We start from the raw sequence: 15,839 nt of genomic DNA, 5'->3' as shown, positions 1-15,839 counted from the left end.
GATACGAAGGGTATCAGCCAACCTGGCTTTTGTACAAAATGACGTAGGGCTAACTGAACCAAATTAATTAATAAAATTCCACAAATTGGAAATTGGGTTACCTGAGCGTTTTTTTTTTTCTATATTTAAAATATTTTACCACTTTTGGCAACGCAAGCTCAGAATGTCTTTATTAATATATATTAATTTAATTTTAAAATGTTGCCTATTAGGGCGAATATCGTTTTTAATATTAATTTTAATTAATTAATTACTCGTTGGAGTCGAGCTTAATGACCGATGATTTTTGCAAGTGAAAAAGGAAAGCCGAAGATACGAATCACAAACCACATGTTTCGCCTTAGGTAGAGGCTCATCTGACATATCGGCTGTGGAGCGGTTTCGCTATCATCTAACCTTTCCTCATTCGAATGCAATTTATTTTTTACTATGGTGGATATTTGTGCATTCATTGTATGGCTTAGCGTAGTCTTTTGAAGATATGAGCATGGATCTCAACGTTACCACGCTTTGACAACAATTTTTTCCATGTTTTTTTCAAGAACGTGGGTCCATACCGCCGCCTGGTTCAAGCTAATTATTATTTATTTGAAGAAATTGCCTAGTAGGGCGAAGATTAATAATTAATATTAATTTCTCATAGAAATCGAGCTTAATGACCGATGATTTTTGCAAGTGAAAAAGAAAAGCCGAAGATTTGAATTTTGTTGAAATGCGCCCTACCAAATCTGGAACATTCATCAATACAATTCAAAGTAAAAAAATAAAAAAGCGGGATGCACACCTGCCTATTTCACATTATTGTTCTTTTTTCATTGAAGGGCTTTCCTTTTGGAATACCCCTACTAGAAGCGTAGATATTGGCATAGGATTAAGACATTGAATTTTTTTCCACATTAGCTTTTTGCCTATTCCGACCCCTGAATATTATCTGACCAGCACAAATCTTAATAGGCTTCTTCCTCTCCGCGACTCCCAATAACCACCAAAATTTCGTGACGATTCGATCAAAATTGATATCTGTAGTGAGATAGGTAAAAAATAACAAGTAAGAACGGCGTAAAGTTCGGCCGGGCCGAACTTGTTATACCCTCCACCACAAGTTGTATTGAATTAAAATGGAACAATTAGTTTCCTTTTGTTAATGAAGAAGACTAATTACCAAATTTCAGCAAATTTCGTCAATCTATACCGACAAATTCCTGTGGAAAATTTTTAGACTCAAAGAAGACTAATTACCAAATTTTCGATATTTCGGTAAAAAAAACTTAAAAAATTCCAAAAATCAAGAGGTATGCTTCTATGGGAAATAGAGGAAGACGTGAACCTATACTAATAATTCTTTTCAGGAATACCTTATAACACCCTGGAATACCTTATAACACCCTGACGCAACAACCTTCAAAATACCGAAAATCGGGAGGTACTGTTCAAGCAGTGGACCTATACCGACAAAATTAGAGGGGAAAGTTGAGTAACCCCAACGAACACTAAATACCAAATTTCAGTCACTTCGATGGATTATCCCGAACATCGGGAGGTACCGTCTATGGGGGTTATATAAAGGCGTGGACCTATAACGACAAATTTCATATGGGAAGTTTTATACCACAAATGATGACTAAACACCAAATTTGAGCCAATTCGGAGGAATATTGAGGCAACAACCCTTAAAATACCGAAAATCGGGACATACCGTAATATGGGGGCCATACGAAGGTTTGGACCAGTACCAACAAAATTTTGGGGGAAAGTTTTGTACCCCAAATGAAGACTAAATACCATATTTCAGCCATTTTAATGGAATATTGAGGCCACAACCTTCAAAATATCAATAATCGAGAGGTATCGTTCTATAGGGCTATATTAAGGCGTGGACCTATACCGACAAAACTCATATCGAAAGTTGTATACCTCCAGTGAAGACTAAATTCAAAATTTTACCCATTTCGGAGGAATATTGAGGCCAAAACGTTCAAATTACCGAAAATTGGGAGGTACCGTTCTAGGGGGGCTATATGAAGCCGTAGACCTATACCGACAAAATTCTGGGGGAAAGTTTAATACCTCCAGCGAAGACTAAATACCAAACTTTAGATATTTCAGAGGAATATTGAAGCTAAAATCTTAAAAATACCGAAAATCGGGTGGTACCATTATATGGGGGCTATATCAAAACGTGCACCGACATAGCCCATTTCCAATACCAAACATCCAAGGAGCAACAGGAACTTCTATACCAAATTACAAAGCTCTATCTTAAAAATTGCGAGCTGTATCTTGATTTCAACAGACGGACGGACGTGGTTATATCGACTTAGAATTTTACCCTGATCAATAATATATTTACTTTATAGGGTCTCCGATGAATATTTCGATGTGTTACAAACGGTATGACAAATTTAATTATACCACGCCAGCTCAGATTTTATGGCCCCATCGAAACATGAAGCAAATTTGTAGATAAGGACAAGAATAAAACATTTATTGCCTTAAATTTCAAAATATATACAAAAATTCCACAATTTTTATACATTTTGCACCGTATATCCAAAACGCTTAATTTTTTCTGAATATTTTCTTTTGGAAAAATATTCCCCGTTGCGTTGCATGTCATTGTTGTAAAGTGCCTCTATGCCGTTGTTTTCAGTACATTTTTCAACGACGATTTAATAAAAATGTCAATAATGTAGTGAAATCCGAAATGCGAGAATAAACTGTTGGTGGAACTATGTTTGAAATACGTGTTGTAAAAGATATGATGCAAAATACCGCTGAAACAACACGAAGTAAGCATTTTAGAGTTTCAGAATGTTCTAAAGAATTGTTGAGAAATTTATATGGAAGATTTTTGCAAAAAGTTACTTGGTTCAACTCCCAATAGTTTAGCCGATACTGACCAGAATTTCAGCAATTATGTAAAATTTTCTATATTTTATAGATTTTGATGCCCTAGATGGAGTTTTTCTTATGTGTTTTTTTTAAAAGATAAGTTCAACTAGTTTAGGGCTACAATATTGCCAAATACAGTCAGGCCAAATTCCTAATCGTTTCTGAGATAAAAGCCCGATAAATGCAAAAAAAAACTCTAGTTTTAGCCCGGTTTAGATGAGGCCATAAAATCCGAACTGGATCTGGAAGGACGAAACCCTACTAGGGTTTTTGTGGTCTCAATATGTACTTTCAAAAAATTCGTACTAGAAGTTGTTTGTATTTTCAGTGTTGCATAGTGTTATCAGCATTTGCTTTTGCAATTATTTTTATAGAAGTGAAGATATTCGTATTAGAGAAAAACCTTGACTTTTTCCTCACAGAAGTTTTTTTGCCCATTCCGACCCCTGAATATTATCCGACCATCAGCAATAGGCTTCTTAACTTCTTCTTAAGAAAATATTGTTAGAGTAATTATGACATTTTGGTGGTTTCTTTGTAATTATTTAAATTGGCGTACATTACAAAACTAATAAATAAAACTGGGACCAACAACTTTCTATTACATTTGTTATAGTACGTTTACATATAACTGGATTTAGTAATTCCCCTGGATATCAAATGTAAATTCCAATGACTATACAACAAATAAATCCTCATAAAGACAATTAACCCGACAAAAATCTCTAATGTAAACATGACGTTATCAAACGTTCAACATTGTATGAACTGGCAACCAGCGTGATAATGAATGAATATAGAAATTCCAAAGAAAAAAGTAATAACAGTAATAACGATCGATGGTTGGAATATTCATAAAGAATATATGTTGATAAATGCAGATAAATCTTTTCCTTGTTCCTTCGACCATGCTCGTGGAAAATATGTAAAATCTATTGCCTAAGGCTCGAAGATAACTTTCCAATATACAAACCACTCATTCATTGTTTGGGAATTGTCTGTAGAAATCTAATCTTTTATGTAATTGTACCACAAACATCTCATACGGGACAAGGGAGACTTCTCTTATATCTATGCCCCATTCATATTAGCTCAATGATATGGGATCTGATATTTGTCGCGGAGTCCAAACTGTAGAGAAGTTTTTCATGGCTGAAATACTCAAGAAAATGTTACCAACACTACTGATCTTTTAAACTATACAAAAGGGAAAACCAACTTTTTTCTATAAAAAAAAAAAACAAAAACAAAAATTTACGTAAGGTCAATTTGTTGCGCTCTCATTACTTAATGTTGTAAAAATTCCTATTCCATTGTAAATTTCTATTTCGTCAGATAGTGTAATGTTTACTATTTTGTTTTTTTTTTTACACCATTCTCTACTGAAAATTCATTCATACACACCGAGGGTACACACCCCATAAATAAATAGCTGCTAATCAAAAATGCTACAATTAAAGACGGATAATAAAAAGCAACAGCTACAACACCAACAGTATAAGAGCTACCTACAACTGTAAAATGTTTGTGTGTCTGTATGTCATCGAAAAGTAGCACTCTGACGCTGGTAACGCCTCGCTAAAGATAAACATCAGAGATGTATTGATAAAGACTTGAACATGACTACGTACATACATTCATTCCAATGGTAGAAATCGCAAGTTCCGAACAAATAAATTAACGTTTATTAGGGAGGAAATTGGTGTTAGTTCGAATAAAAGCTTTATTCCTTTACGTTAAAGTTTTGCCAGTTTTACCATTTTTAACTGGGAAAGCGTTCCTTTACCCCCAAAAAGTAGTAAAACTTGGAGCAAAATTTAAGAGAGAGCATGCCAATAATGCTTTCTCTTTTACTGCTTTCTGCTCGACAAATCTGTCAAACTGTTGATTTGATAATTACGGCAAAAGAAAAAATAAAACAACACACACTGTCAAAGCAAAATAAAAAGAAATAAAATAAAAATAATAAAAAAAAAATTAAATGAGTGAAATAAAGAATTACAAACAGTGAAGTTTATTTTGTTACTTTTTTTACGCAGCCATGTTTGTTTTTTGAAATTGCTGCCAAATCTACTATGTTTCCGTTCCTTTACTTTTGTGCAAAACTTGTTACGTGGGAGCAATTTTGACAGATCTCTCTTTTGCTACTTTTGCTATTAAAAAAGGAACAAAGCTAAAAAATTCTAGTTTTGCATAATCGTCCAAATATCTTTTCGGGCTGTAATGATATATGCAGGGTGTTCTAACTACGCCTGAAGAAGAAATGTAAATTCTTAAATAAGAGAAGTGCGGATTTTTCTAATAATGTGGGATCGTGAGATTAACCATTTTAAAGGTTGAATGAATGATGTTCGACTATCGCCGAGTTCTGAACTGCTGAAATACTCGAAGAATTTCATTGAAAGATTTTACAACGTGAAAAAGCAGCTGGCAGTGATACTTTACAGGTAACAAACCTGGAAAACCCATATCCACGAAAGAGCAAAAAATACCACATTGTGAAACTAAATATTGAAAATGGATGAACTAGATGATAGGGGGAAACGGGACTTTTGCTCTCAAAGAGCATAAAACGATTCAGCAGATGCAGATCTAAGCGATCACAAATTGTCTGAACGTGTTTAATATAACATCGAGACCAACTATCATCAACTAAGGAACTTTCAGACAAGACAAATTAACGTTAGTAGATTTTTTTCTGTCACTCAAATCTCACAAACAATTTATTGGGAAAATACACCATATCTTATCAAAATAATATGGAAAGAAGTGTAGCGAAACAATCAAGGGTTCAATGGAAGTCCTAGCATACCTATAATTGTCATTAAAGAAATTCTAAAAGTTTGCACGATAATAGTCGCGAGAATTCTAAATATATTCACAATTATGGCCCTGACATTCCTTCAAAAACATTCTACAGTTGTGGGCCTGACTGTCTTCCGACTCTCATTCAAAAGTATTTTTAAATAATCTGATTTTCTTTTTTTTCTCTTCTTCCTCTACAAACATCCTCCACAATGATCTGAATTTTGCTATTGCTTTTATTTCGCTCCATGATCTTCCGGTGGATTCTAATTCCTTCCCACGGTCGGAGACTCATTCATCTCCCCCGCTTGTGTGGGAGTTGGGTGAGCCTCCAGACTTGGAGCGTAGTGAAGTTGCGGACAGTATCTGCCGGATTAGGAGTAGAAAATCGCCAGGTATCGACGGCATGACCGGAAGGATGTATAAAGTCATCTGGAAGGTCATGCCTGAGTATATTGAGTCCGTTCTTGGTGGTTGCATTAACCAGGGGTACTTCCCGCGTGCGTTGAAGGAAGCTCGTGTCGTGGTGCTCCTCAAGTCGCCTGATCGGGTAAGGAGTAATCCTCGCTCGCATCGGGGCATAAGCCTTCTCCCAGTGCTTGGAAAAGTGCTGGAGAGGATTATGGTGGCAAGGCTTGGGGAGTGCCGCGGCGTGAGTCCTTCACCGCATCAGTTCGGCTTTGTCGAGGGTAGAGGTACTGTGGACGCGTGGATGCATGTGCAGAACTGTCTGAGCGGGTCAAGTGCCAAATATGTCTTAGGTATATTTGTTGACTTCAAAGGCATTTGACTTCCTTTCGTGGGATAGCGTGCTCGTAAAGCTGTCTGAGATCGGGTGTCGGGAGTTTCTTCTCTGGTCCAGTTATTTCACTGGACAGATGTGGAGCGGGGCTGCCCTCAGGGGTCTATCTGTGGTCCATTTATTTGGAACCTCATGATGGATTTTCTGATGCGGGAGTTAGCGACCACTTTCAAGATCTGTGCGTATGCTGATGATCTCCTCATTATGATTGAAGGTGAGACTCGTGTCGAACTGGAACGTCGTGCTGAGGAGGCCACGGGCATCGTAGGGGTCTGGAGTGACCGAGTGGGTGTTGAGGTGTCAAAGGAGAAGACTGAGCTTATGCTGCTGAAAGGCAGATTAGCACACAGTCGACCTCCCCACGTTCGATTTGGTGACCACGGCATACGGTATGTCAAGCAAGTCAAGTACCTTGGGATAACTATGGCCGAGAGAATGAATTTCCTGTCGCACTTCGATCGCTTGAAGGACAAGTTAACTGCTGTAGCTGGTATGGTTAGAAGGGTCTTGCGGACCGACTGGGGTTTGAGCAGACGCTCCGTGCGCACCATATATGGTGGACTCTTTGTTTCCTGTGCAACATATGGGGCGCCTGTATGGTGTGCGGCAGCAGAATCTGTTGTTGGGCGTAGGAAGCTCTTGTCGTGTCAACGTGTGGTCATGTTAGCATGCCTGCCAGTGTGTCGCACTGTGTCCACGGACGCAATGAAGGTGCTACTTGGCGCCCTGCCCTTTGACCTGGAAGCGAGATGTAGGACTGTTCTGTACAAGTTGAAGCGTGGCTTGCAACTGTCTGAGGATGATTGGCTCGGGCCTTCTGATCTGGTGGATGGGGATGTTAGGCGGCGCAGTGCAATCCTTCGGGAGCGTGCTGCTGTTAGGTGGCGGACTAGGTGGACGGACAGTGACAAAGGGCGGGTGACGTACGAAGTTATTCGTGACGCAACGTTCGTACTGGACCGCCCTTTAGCATGAGTCTGGGATTCTTACTGACGCGGCATGGCTCTCTAAATGCATTTTTATATGCAAGAGGCCTGTCCAGGACAGATTTATGTGGGTGTGGGACGACTGAGGACTGGAGGCATATACTGACGGAATGTCCTTACAATGATGACATCAGAGTTTTAGCCAATATGGGTATAACGTATGTCCGTTGCCGCGGTCCCTGTGGGCCCATTGTGCAGTCCGTGAGGGCAGCATGTTAATTATTTGTGGTCCTGTATTGTTTGTTGATCCGCTGGCTATATGGAGGAGGTCACCAGTCCGGGGCTGTTTGGAGTCCAACTGATAGTGGTCATTGGCCACGAAGCCTGACCGGAGGCTATATTCTGGTACCGGTGGCCAGGTGCCCCCAGATCTTCGGATCTGGCCTGGCAGTTGGTGTTGGCCCCCTTGTGGGAGCATCGCGGTGTCTGTGGTTTAGACCCAAATCGCGGGTAGAGTTTCGGCTCCAGTGTGGAGTTGCACTTCAACAGGGTGCCTGTCCCAAAGAAAGGCAGGAGTTTAGAGAGGCTCCTCTCCTGACCAAGGAGGCGATTTCGTCCAAATACGTGTGAGCGAATTGGTACCCGTACTTTCCGTGCGGGGGCGTTGGTAGACGCATTGTATTCACCCGGTGTTAAGAGCACTGTGGGGTAGGCCGCATGGCAGGTACCCACATTAAACACCACGACGTATAAGATATATTTTCTAGGATTTTTTGCTACCTTGAGATTCCATATTTCATCGTTATTTTTTTTTTTTTTTCAATGTTAGAACGCATTACTAATTATGAGCGAATTGGACGTCAATTTACTTCACCCTAAATGCACACGACAACTTAAAAAGGAGTTCTAAAAGAGATATTTCCAGTAGTGAGAAGCACTTTCGGATGTCCGGAGTGGAAATTTCATCACGATTTGTTAAACTTTTGTACACTTCGAGAATAGAGATATCAGGATAGTTATTGAAAGTTTCCATGATATTATCTCCCCCAACTTATTATTTGATCATCGGTGTTCAAAAAGGAGAGTTCCATCTCTAGATTTTATTGGCATGTCTGAAGAAATATTTATTCCAATAAGTTTCTTTGTTAGTTTATAATCAGTTTCGATATAATTTTTATTTGCTGCGTCGTTAGTTAACGTCTCAAGCTCGTATATGAATATTCATTTGACCTTTCTTCTTTGTTCTTCAGTTGGTATAATTTCTCAGATCTGCTTTTACAGCTTTGAAAATCTTTCAAAATATTCTTAAAGATTTACGAATAGCTCTGGTAATCTCTCAATTCAAATATTTCAAGTCTGATCCTGATAGTTCTCTGATTCTTTTTCAAAATATATTCTCAAGAAAAGGAAAATTATATCCCAGATTTTGGCACGCACAATCCCTGTAAAATACACTAAACCTGCACGTTAACACGACTATTCGAGCAAAATTTTGTGAAGTTTTTCATTCGCATATAGTTTTTTTCTCTTTCTTTCGATGCACCTTTCGAAATTATACTTTTTTATATGGATTCCTAGGTATTGCAACGTAAACTTATGAAATAAATGTTACCTTTTAAATTTGAAATATTCTTAAATTTACGATTTTGTACCCAACAGTGATTGAAAATATTCTTAAAGAAACTACGATTGTCCGTCTGTGCGCCCTGCAAAATGTTCTTAAAGAGTGTACGATTTTAAACCTCATAGTTTTCTGATTGTCTTAAAAATGGTCCTTGAAAGAAATTCTTATAGACCCTTAAATGTACGATTTCGTACCTAATTATTTTTGAATATATTCTTAAGGAAACCACAATTGTCCGTCTGTTTGTCCTGCAGAAATGTTGTTAAAGAGTAAACAATAGCCCTTCAAAGAAAATCTTATACAATCCTTGATTACAGCGAAACATTTAGTTCTCATTAAAATATTCTAAAGAAATCACATAAATATCTTAAATATTTGTTAGGGTACTTTTACTATAGAATTTATCAATAAATATTTAAATATATTTCTAGAAATATTTTTAATATTTCATGCTCATGTTTATTTTGTTTTGAGAATTGATAATTAGTTAATGGAAACAAGATTGTTCAGTTTGTATTTAAAAACAATTTTTTAATACATGATGCCGATTCGTTAATGGAAACAAGACTTTTTATCGACACATCTTCAGTTATACACACATCTAAAATGAAACAAAAAGATATTGTTAAATAATAATTCCATTTAAAATACAAAGCCATTAATTAAGAGAAAAGAAAATTCTTGGGACATGGATATGACAGAATGTATATCATTTTGACAACGAATGATTTACATTCCATGACAATAAAAATCTACATCAATCACAATAATATTTTTATAGACTTCCTTATTTAATTTTAGCAACAATGTGTCATTTTGCTTCATATCATCTATAAATTTGAAATAAAAAAAAATGAAATGAATTATGAAACAAAGAAGAAAGAATGGCATTTTTGTTTGCAACAATGGACATGAATAATAGAAAATCCACCCTAATATGTATAGCCCACATGTGTAGAATAAAAACCAACTTAATTACTTTATGAATGCACCTGGATTCATTCGTTTGTTGCCGCTGACAATGTTGTTGTTGTTGCTGTTGTTCTTATTGTTCATAATTATATTCATTGGATTTTTATATTTTATGTGTATTGTTAGTTTTTTCTCGATTTGTTTGTAAGTGTTTATCTTTATCTCTCTCATGGCAATTTATCTTTCATTCGTATTTTCATTTTCTCTCTTTGGGGTTGAACGTTAAACCTGTGGTAAAGTCAAGCGTGTCACCGCGCACTGCACACTGCGTAGCTTAAGTTATTAATATTTTGATTAGTGGAACTCAATTTCGTAATGAAACTCCCAAACAAATGATTATTAAGATTAAGTGATAAAAAGTGGCAATATATTTTGTTTTTGAATAATGAATGAAAGCAACAATCTTGTCGGGGAATTGGAAAATATAGAAGACAATATGTAAGCCAGAAAAAAGTAAAACTTAATGATAATTTTTAAATAATTATTTTAATAGCGTAACTAAAAGGCAATAATTTGTGAAAACCATAACAATTATCTGTGATAAAAACTCATAACGTAAACCCGCAATTTCTGTGCCAATAACAAAAAGTGAGTTTCTAACCCCGCAACGTAAATGTTTATTTCACACTTGACTTTGGATGAAAAGACCCTTGGTGAGGAAATCAACAAATTGCAAGAATTTAAAATGGCCACAGCACCAGCAACAACCCTAAACAACAAAGCCACCACCACAACAACACCAACAACTTCAACTATGGCTGCCCTAATTATAACAACAACAAAAACAATGACTAACATGTCGACCCAAACTAGCAGCAGTGATTACCTTACCAGCATTACCACTACTACGAGAAGTAGCATTAGAGGGACTAATGAAAGCAATAGCAATAATAATAATAACACAGCTAATAATCAAAACTCCAAGGAAACCAACGAAAGCAATAACAATAATCAACAAAATTACAATATAACAGCTAGCCCTGCTTGCAACCAAGTTGTGGCGTATAATAACAACAACAATAACACAACTACCACAACAAGTATTTGCATTACATATTGCAGTAGCAATAATGATAGTAGCTCGAGCAGCAGCAGCAGCAGTAGTAGTAGTAGCAGCAGCAGTACAACCAGCAGTGATAGTCATTCCGATATTTTTAACTTGGACCATTTACTGCTGTGTATGCAGGATGAAACTGATGATGATTGCATCTCAAGCTATGAAGAATTTAGCGATGTGGCGGATCAAAACGACCATCATAATGGGCAGCAAAGAAGACACAAACAACATCATCACCACCACCATCATCATAACCATGGACCTCACCACCACCACCGTCATCAGCATCCAAGTAATCCAATGTCTTTGGAAAGTTCTGATGACAATGGCAATAATACTTGTGATTCTGTGTTTAGTGATTATTCACCAACACCTCCCGCCATGTATTCAGATTCAGAATTGGAACGTAGCACTAAATCACCCTCTCCCTCGCCGGCCGCCTTATATGCTACCAATTCAAATGATCTGTTGACGCGTCAATTTCGTCGCTCATCGATTGGTATGCAAAGGAAATCAGCATTTCGCCAAAGGAAATTAGATTCCTTGGGTGCCATGCGACGTCAGCGGTAAGTGATGAAACATGTTTATATTTTTTTTTTGGAAGGGAAAAGCTTTGAAGTAGTTTCAGGAAGAAAATTTCAACAATATTTGTGATATAATCATATTACCATTAATTAGTGTTATTAACGCATGTGTGGTGTATACTTTTAGGCGCATAAGGAACATATGACAATGCTTTTTGTTCGGGTAAAATATAAAAATGGAAAAATTAAAAGGTGTGGTATATTGTAAATGTAATTTTGCAATTATTTCGTTTTCCGATAAGTGGTGTATACTTTTAGGCGCGTAACGAAAATGTTAGTTGGTCGGTTTTCTATGTTTGAAATAAAACTTTAAGTTTATTAGCAAATGACGGGACGTTGCATTCAATTTAGAGTTATGTTCCAATTTTGAACATATGTCCGGTTTCTTCTGGATTGTATCAGAAAATCTTACATTGGTGAGAAGGTGGGACGTTGAAGCCAATGAAATGGATATTTTAACTTATCAAGGCGAAAATCTCGATGAAAACCATCAGCATAATAAGGCAAACTGGAACTTAAAAACAAGTAAAAAAGTATCAGTCGGCTTTGCCGACAGAGATATACCCTCAGCCTGTGTATATTGAAAAAATTTGTTTCCAAAAACGCATGTATTTAGGGAGTTTTAAAAATTTTGGGCGTTTGAACTGACAAAAATGTTGATTAGGATTTAATATCAAAAGTTTTGCGGAGGAGATACTAAAAAGAATGGATCTCCAGCCACTACATGTGGTACCATAGGGGTTTTTAGGGATGTTTGCTCAAGAAGTATGAACTTGCCCCTGAAACAACTTTTACCATCGCAATTGAGGCAGCAATGCAAGTTGCTTCAACAAAAATCAAAGTGATTCGAAAGCAGGTCTTAAAGTGAACATGTATCCGAAATTTTGAGTGGGAGGTACCGGATGGAGTGGACAAATATAGTCCATATTTGAACCTGATCTATATCTGGTAGATATATAAGGATGTGTAAAGTATGGACCAATTCGGCCACTCTCTTCAAGAGTTATCGTACGCACAATTTTTCCGAACATTTTTGAACTTTTGTGGGGGAGGTACCTGAAGGAGTGGACCGATATGGCTTATCTTCGAACTTAAACTATGTTTGGACAAAATATTACTAAGGCCAAACTTTGGACCGAATCGGCAGACCTGTTCGAGAGTTATTTTTCCCTCCAACCTCCTCACACGGTGTCATAGGGGTTTTTTGGAACTTTCAGGCTATTTTCTCAGGAAGTATGGACTTGCCCCTGATGAAACTTATACCGTCGTATGGAGGGCAGTGAATACAAGTTGCTAAAGCAAAAATCAAAGCGATTCGAGAGATGTTCCTAAACTGAACTTTTCCAAAATTTTGTGTGGGAGGTACCCGACGGAGTGGACCGATTGAGTCCATATTAAAACCTGATCTAAGTCTGGTACACGCTCCACGATGGGCAAAGTATGGGCCAAATCGGTTACACCCTTCAAGAGTTATCGTGCGTACAAATTTTCCGAACATTTTTGAACTTTCGTGGGGGAGGTACCGGAAGGAGTGGACCGATATAGCTCATCTTCGAACTTAAACTAAGTTTGGACAAAATATTACGAAAGCCAAAATTTGAACCGAATCGGTTCATCCCTTCGAGAGTTATCGTGCGCTCCAGCCAGCCAGACAGACAGACGGACGGACATTGCTCAATCGACTCCAAATTGTCTAAAACACATTTCGTCCAAACATACTTGGGGTCTAAAACCATTATTTCGATGAGGCACATTTTGCCCGTATGAAAGTGTATATACCCTTCATAGCCTAAAGGCTGAGGGTATAATTAGGATAGTGACACGACGTATTACGTATGATATCCCAAGAGAAAGAATTTATTGAAACAAAATTAGATAGTAGCCCATGGTATTCTTAAGACATATTCTTTCTGACCATAAGATACCCCATGATCTCTTATAAGGTCTCAGAATTTGTCATGGTCTTTTGCGGTATTCCACAAGTCAATTAGAGGTCTCGCGGTCTTTTATGAGAACAGAAAATACTTCGCTGCCTTTTCTATGTCCAAATTATCTATGAAAAATTCGTGGTAGTCTATTACACCATAAAATACATCATCCTGAAAGACCATGTAGGCCTAGTGCTTTAATTAGACCATGTTTACTATTCCATTGTTTGCTGCCAGCATCGATGCTGAAGCCCGCTGACTTTCAACGTAATTATATACGGCTTCTTTGTACTCCTCAGTCTGGGTTTCACTGACCTCCTCAATAGCCCAGTTGATGAGAACAAGAAATCTCCCCACTTCATATTCGAATTTTGCGGCCGTCTTCTTCTGACGCACCCTGGTGAATATTCCTTAAGGACCTGGTGAATATTCCTTAAGGACAATATCCACACTTGGATATGAATACTTCACCAGTTTCATAGGACTGCAGCAAATTCACAGCTTTCTCAGTTTCTTGGTGTAGGCCGCTAAACCAACTCAAAGGACCAGTGTTAAACTGAATTTATATTTCTAACAAAGACAAAAAGTTATTTCTCAGTGAATGCTTATGAGGCACTACACCACTTTTTCTCCCAGCTGAACCAATTTCCTCACTTTTGAGGCTTGCTAGCAATTTTTGGGCTCAATGAGACTGAGATCTGCGACTGAGGACAATGCGACTTTCTTATTTGAATGGTTGCCGTGCATAAATGTGTACGAACGCATTTACCATATAATATTTTGGAGGGGTCATACACATACTTTGTTATCTTATGTGTGGCAAGCAAAATCGCTACAAATGCTTATCAGTCTGCAGCATAGATTACATCCAGTAATCTATATCAGACATATTCCTTAAGTAGGTCTTCTGACTATAGAAGATCATTAGAAAGTTTTCTGCTTATAGAAGACCTTTAAACGGTCTTCTGACTATAGAAGACCTTGAGAAGGCCTTCTGCCTTTAGACGATCATTAGAAGAGCTTTAGTAGGTCTTTTGATTATAGAAGACTTTTAGATGGTCTCCTGATTTTAGAAGAACTTTAGGAGGTATTAAGGTATAATGCCCACAGAGGGCCTTTAGCAAATCTTCTGACTACGACCTTTACAAGGTCTTCCGGCTATAGAAGACCTTAGGAGGTATTCTGCCTATAGAAAGTCTTACCTCACTTTATTCTACTCTTGGTGAGAAGAACCCCACCATACTCTTATCTCTATAAGTGGACTGTATATTAAAAATAGATTCCTGTTTATCTATCTCTCTCCTCTACACAAAATAACCTCACCAAAACATTATTACAAAATCTGCCTGTTCGACGAGTGAACAAAACCCTTATGATATTCTATAGCCTATAGGAGAGCTAATGATCTTCTATAATATTACAAAAGCCCTTATGCTGCTTGAACAGACTATAGAATTTCTTATGATAATCTAAAAAGGAGACCGGGTGGTATTTTGCAATGACCTCATCGACTAGTGAAAGATCCTAGAAAACTCATTGATTTTTTAAAAAAATCGCAGAACACCTCATGGACTTTTAAGGAGAAGGTCCCACGGTCTTCAATGAGACCTCACGGAAGTTTAAAAAAATTATAATAATATATCTCTATAAATATTTTCAATGTTTTATAGTCATTTTTTTTGGGAATTCGTTAATGGAAACAAGATTTTTTTCTGTTTGGGAGTAAACATTTTTAACAGGAAAATTTCGATTTCAAGATCTAGATCTACAATCCTTGCTGCAGAATTAAGAAATTATAAAGTTGTGGATTCGTTAATGGAAACAAGACTTTTTATTGGTACATTTTCAGTCATACATCTACAATGAAACAAAAAATATTATTAAATATTCAATAATAATTTGATTAAAAATACAAAAGCTGTTAATTAAGAGAAAAGAGAATTCTACATTTATGTCATATCCAAAGAATTTTATTATATATATAAGACCACATGGACTTGTAAACATCTTTGAAGGCCTCGTGGTCTTTAATAAGACCATAACAAGTTATAACGACACTTTATAAGGTCATAACATAAATCACGAACTTCTATATCCCCATAGAAGACATGACAACCATTTTTAAAATCCTTATGGCCTCCTCTAAGGCCACAGAGAATCTCATGAATTTCTTGATGCACTGCTCTAGACTGTAGAAAACCTAAAGATATTTTATCACACCATTGAAGATCTCAAAGACCTTACGATCT

At 37.2% G+C, this 15,839-nt stretch overlaps 1 protein-coding gene across 3 annotated transcripts in view; it reads left to right on the top strand.

Moving 5' to 3' along the window:
- rdgA (retinal degeneration A) overlaps positions 1–15,839 on the top strand; it is a 734,186-nt gene that overhangs the window by 638,484 nt on the left and 79,863 nt on the right. The window contains exon 2 of one of the 3 annotated variants that reach the window (XM_073974356.1): positions 10,515–11,644. The exons of 1 other annotated variant lie outside the window; for it this stretch is intronic. In XM_073974356.1, coding sequence (XP_073830457.1) covers positions 10,635–11,644 — 1,010 coding nt within the window. In that variant the 5' untranslated portion in view covers positions 10,515–10,634. Of the gene's footprint in view, positions 1–9,670; positions 11,645–15,839 lie in introns of those variants that run through there. One more of the 3 variants, XM_073974357.1, reaches the window with a different exon arrangement.

The sequence above is a fragment of the Musca autumnalis genome, unplaced genomic scaffold, assembly GCF_047663935.1.
Source record: "Musca autumnalis isolate F117 unplaced genomic scaffold, ASM4766393v1 scaffold_3, whole genome shotgun sequence".
NCBI lineage: Eukaryota > Metazoa > Arthropoda > Insecta > Diptera > Muscidae > Musca > Musca autumnalis.
This window is presented reverse-complemented; position numbering and strand designations above follow the sequence as displayed.